Source organism: Adiantum capillus-veneris, chromosome 1 (genome assembly GCF_014529385.1).
Source record: "Adiantum capillus-veneris isolate H3 chromosome 1, ASM1452938v2, whole genome shotgun sequence".
Lineage (NCBI taxonomy): Eukaryota > Viridiplantae > Streptophyta > Polypodiopsida > Polypodiales > Pteridaceae > Adiantum > Adiantum capillus-veneris.
Genome location: NC_140931.1, coordinates 30,529,889 through 30,534,839, shown reverse-complemented (window position 1 = coordinate 30,534,839; position 4,951 = coordinate 30,529,889). Strand labels below are relative to the sequence as shown.

The window sequence follows — 4,951 nt, the reverse complement described above, 5'->3', positions numbered from 1 at the left end:
ACTGCTGCGGGAAGGTGAGATCTGCAAGGTTCGGGACTTGATCTGTGGTTTCTAAGGGCTGAAAACTGAAAACGCTGATGCTTTTGCTGATTCCGTTGCGGAGGAACTGCAAAACGCTAGGTGTTCTGCTGTCCCAAAAACGCTAGGGCTGAATTTGGTTCTGTTGTTGCCGGTTGTTCTGTAAATGCAAAACGCTAGGCTGATCTGCTGTGTCGTGATGACGCTCGGGCTGATCTGCTGTGCACAAAACGCCAAGGCTGATCTGATGCAAAAACGCTAGGTCCTCAGATGGCTGAAAACTCTAGGGCTATTGCGGGTGTTGGTCTTGCTGAGAAGTTGCCTGTTGAGCAAGGTGCTCCTATTGCCTCTTCTGCCAAAAAGTGCTAGCGCTAGGTTTTTATTTTTACAAACTTAGCAAAATTGCCCTAACTACTTTCCAACAAAAGTCACTTAAAAATAATAAGTGAAAAATGTTAAAAATAGGGAAAATAGGCCTATGCACTGTAAAAATGCTACTAATGGGATCTGATTGGAATTTGATGATCATGCTGTGTGCAACCAGAGGATATGCGTCTATTCTAAGTGTCTGGACATGCATGGCCTGCGAACAGACTCACAAAAGTGCCAGATCGCTTCGTATTCTAGGCTGACTTGACTGAACTGAACCCTGATCATGCTGTAGCTTGTCCACGGACACATAGGGTTGGATGTCTCACGTGACATCCCCTCCTTTTCAAAGTGAGGTACTGGTACCGAACTATATGGCGTCGAGGGAGATCGCCAATAGCATCTGGAATCCTGGAAGGGACTCTTCGCCGGCCCACTCTGATGTGTGGGTCGTGCGGTACTTGAACTTCATAAAGGTCTGCAACGCTTGCTTCTTTGGGCCGTGCCGAAAGCGACACAAAATCTTCTGTGGCTCCTTCAATGCTTCAACTTCGTCGAGAGTTATGCTTCTTTCTTCTTCAAGAATCTCCATGGTTGAAAATTCCTGAAACCACTTCCAACACAAAACCATGAACATACCTATTCCATGTAAAGTGAGTGGAAAAAATCTTGTCTTCCTAAAAGACTGTGCATGCAATGTAGATGAACAAAGAGACGGAGTGTCAAACCGCTCACCACACACACGCAAACAATGAGATCGAATCTTTTTCTTATGATCTAGAGCAATCAACTGTGGCAATTCACAACGGAAATGCCCATGCTTGGTGCTTATACTTTCATGTGCTCTTTCTATGACTGTGTCATGCCAAGGAAGAGACATGGAATGCGACTTCCTTGAATGCATACTTTTCAGCTTTTCATGAAAAATCCACATACATTCGTGCTCATTCATGAGTGAAACGTGCTCAACGTACAATATGTCATGCCTAGGAAAAGGGATCACAGAAAGACGTTGACGAAAATACAAGAAACGATCACGAATGAAACACTCGTACAATGCGTGCATACTAATCATGCGAACACATAATACTTCCTATAAGGGTTCTTTGGACCTAGGCTCGAGAGCCAAGATCGGTTCTTCGGAATCTATCGAATCTTCCTATGGGGTTCTGTGGACCTCAACTCGAAAGTCAAGATCGATTCTTCGTGATTGCTCGAATCTGCAACGAGGTTAGCTTCGCTAGAAAGAGTATCAACAAAACCATCATCCTTGTGAACAATCACGTCATCTTCATGCAAATCATCATGCTTGTGAGAAATCACATCTTGATGATGCAAATCATCATGCTTGTCATTGTCATCCAAATCATCATGCAAATCATTGGCATTCAAATCATCATGCTCATCATTATCATTTAATTCATTATGCTTCTCATAATCATGCAAATCCTGTGTTATGCTTGGGAGAAGAAGGGAGTGAGAGAGGCTCCTTTTCTTGATTCTGTGCAAAGTACGCCTGCACTTGAGAAAAAAGTCGCAACATCTCTTCCATGTGTCGATCGTTCATTGCCTTTCTTGCTTTCTTCTCGTGATCAAATATGGCTTGTCTTTCTTTGGCTTCCAAGTGTGCTTGCTCGCGTTCACGCGCTATGGCTGTCATTCTTTCTTGGTGTTCGCACTCCATTTCTGCTGTTCTTTCTGCTCTTCTTGCTTCGCGTTCTAACTTCCTGTCCATAAACATCTTGTCGAAAGCCTCCATAGGAGTTAGTGCAATCCTTGATGTAGATGGGTGTCACGTGACACATCCAACCCTATGTGTCCGTGGACAAGCTACAACACAACAAGGATTCAGTCAGTCCAGTTAGTCTAGATTTAGAAGTGATCTGGCACTTTTGTGAGTCTATTCATAGACCGTGCATGCCCAGTCACTTAGTGTAGATGCATATCCTATGGTTGCACACAGCAAAGTCACTTGGAACGGAAACGGGGGGCTCCGGAACGGGAACGCCAGAACGGTCCACCAGAAAACGTTGAAATTAGCCTCAAAACAGCCTATAAGTTAGGAAACAACTATAAGCCAAGCTTCTAACACCTACTTGGACAATTAGAATCATGTTCAAGCTTGTTTCAAGTTTCAACATGTCGCTTGTGCGCGTTAGTGGTTGCGGACGTAAATTCAATTTACCGGGGTTGTAGACACCTCACAACATACTAAGGGCATTACAAATAACATTATCTAGGAAGTGCAAAGATTGAAGAGCTCAATAGACAGAAAGACGGAGTAAAAACTTAAAAGACTATGACTATAAATTCAAGTGTGGCTTATAAGGCCAGCCAAGGCGCTACAAAAAGGTAAGCACTGAGGAAAGATAAGAGTCGAGGCTCAAGAGTAAAGACTAGCCAATAGGGACTCAAGAGCTCAATACATAGATGCCAAAAATTAAAATGCCATAATGGAAACATGTCAAGGCCCAAGGGCCAAGACTCAAGGACCAGTGGCAGAGGAGCCATCATGCCAATCTGTAGTGGTGTCATGGAGATCATGGATGTCATCCCAATCCTCATCCCCAACAGGCTCGTCCGCATCATCCACTTCATGTAAAACCTCTGTAGATCCACCCTCCCCAAGTATCTCCGCCTCTGCCTCCATCTCTCACTGTAGAAAGGGATCTGATACTTTGGATGCCGACTTGCAAAGCATACGCAAGTTTGCACTCACAAATACAAGATCATTTGCTTTCTCTAATGCAAGTCGGTTTCTCTTCCTGGATGCAACGTGGCTGTAAACACTCCACAATTGCTCCAAGCAAGAGGAGCTAACCGCTTAGCTGAGGATGCGGATAGCTAGTTGCTAAAGCTTTGGCCCATCTGAGCCATAGTCCTACCACCACAAAACTGAGGAAATCTTGGTGCAATCAACCTGGGCATCAGCAAGCCCAAATGATTATCGGATATCCCTGTACATAGCAAGTTGATCCTTGATTTTGCGGCGCTCTTCTCGATCAGGGTGGTGAAACATGGTCAAGATCTCGTTCCATTGCTTGGTCACCTCCCCATCATGCTCCTGTCCTGCACCTTGAAACTTTGGATCCAACACAAAAGCCGCACCATGGAAAGGGGAAGCATAGGCGTCCCATCTGCTCTCACAAAGCAAGCTAATCTCCTCAAACCTATCTGTATCTACCTCAAGTGTTTGGAGGGCCTCCACCATGCAATCCATGGCCTTATAAACCTTGCCAATGCAAGGTTGCATGCCATCAACTACTCGAAGCAAGTGGAGTACCGGCTGTACCATTTGGTCTATAGTCTTCAGTGGCTCCCAAAACTGGGGATCCTCTGACTTGCTTGCACATAAGATCCCTGCGACGATTGAACCTGCGTAGGATGAGGAAGTGTACTCCGTATTGATGAGGGTTTGCCGCATTGCACTCTGACATTCGCATAGGCGATGAACCATTAGGTAGTTGTAGGCAAAGCGGGTCTCACAATACTTCAAGAGAACCTTGCTCCCTGACCGCTTCAAGAATGCAGCACGAAGGAGATTGTGATTGTTGATGAAGGACACTAGCTTGGACGCACTTGTAATGAGAGGCTCAATCCAAGGTAGGCGCCCTATATTCTTTAAAAGGTCGCTGAGACAGTGCCATACAAAATGACACTTTGATGCGGAGATACATGCCCTCCAAAATGGCGCCGGATGCCCTGTTTGATGCCTCCCCATCCGTGACAAGTTGCAACACCACCTCTGGGCCAATGATCTCTATGGCAAACGCCCACTCTCCTGCAAGCACATCGGTGGATTTCCCTGTTTCTCTGGCGTCATGTGAGTGGGCAAAGTACATATCTCCCTTGCAATAAGCCACAAGCCCATGAATGGATCTCCTCTTGGTGTCGCTCCATGCATTTGCAATGAGTGTCACTCCATACTTGGCCCATTGTCGCTTCATGTTTACGGCTGCCATCTCCACAACGGCCTTCTCTCCTCTCTATCAAGAAGAGTAGTACAGAGGGCCTCTGAAGTGGGTGGCACGTAGCGTGGCCCGTAATCCCCAATCCTTGTGCACATTGCCTTGAAGTAGTCCGACCTATACAATGTACATGTCACAAAGGTCAAAAGTGAAGACAATGTAAATTGGAAAACAAACATACTAGTTATGGTCATGATATGAAAGAGCATTGAGAACTTAGAACTTACCGAGCCTTTATGAAAGGGATATGATTGCGATAAAAAAAGCAGGCAACGGCGGCATCCACATCCTCCTTTTTTGGATCCCATGACGCATCTAGAGTTCGTTGACGATGGGTGGGATGAGAGGGAGTGATCGTTTGAAATGATGATTGAGCCGCCGCACTACTACCTCCAACGGAAGCGTGCGAATGAGTGGTAGAAGAAGGAAAAACCAAGTGATTGGGGTCAATGGCTTTCCGCTTGGGTCGATCATTTGCTTTGGCTCTTATGATGGCATCCTTGATCTCAAGCTCCTTCTTCTTCTCGGCTGTCACATTACTGCAATGCTTCACTTGCTCCCCCACTATGTGAAGGAGATGTGCTCGAACCTTGCTT

At 45.7% G+C, this 4,951-nt stretch overlaps 1 protein-coding gene across 1 annotated transcript; it reads right to left on the bottom strand.

Annotated features, from left to right (window-relative positions):
• Positions 1 to 3,331: 3,331 nt before the first annotated feature.
• LOC147464491 (uncharacterized) lies at positions 3,332 to 4,334 on the bottom strand. The gene is made up of 2 exons (XM_086507769.1): positions 4,063 to 4,334; positions 3,332 to 4,019 (listed from the first exon to the last, which is right to left on the bottom strand). The coding sequence occupies exons 1-2, from the start codon at positions 4,332 to 4,334 to the stop codon at positions 3,332 to 3,334; spliced, it is 960 nt and encodes a 319-aa protein (XP_086363895.1).
• Positions 4,335 to 4,951: the final 617 nt, after the last annotated feature.

What these genes read in the sequence shown, in the direction of transcription:
- LOC147464491 (XM_086507769.1), bottom strand. Translation starts at nt 4,334, where the DNA reads ATGAAGCGACAATGGGCCAAGTATGGAGTGACACTCATTGCAAATGCA. An exon ending in GGCGCCATTTTGGAGGGCAT is followed by an intron (nt 4,020 to 4,062) that starts GTATCTCCGCAT and finishes GCACTGTCTCAG; the next exon opens with CGACCTTTTAAAGAATATAG.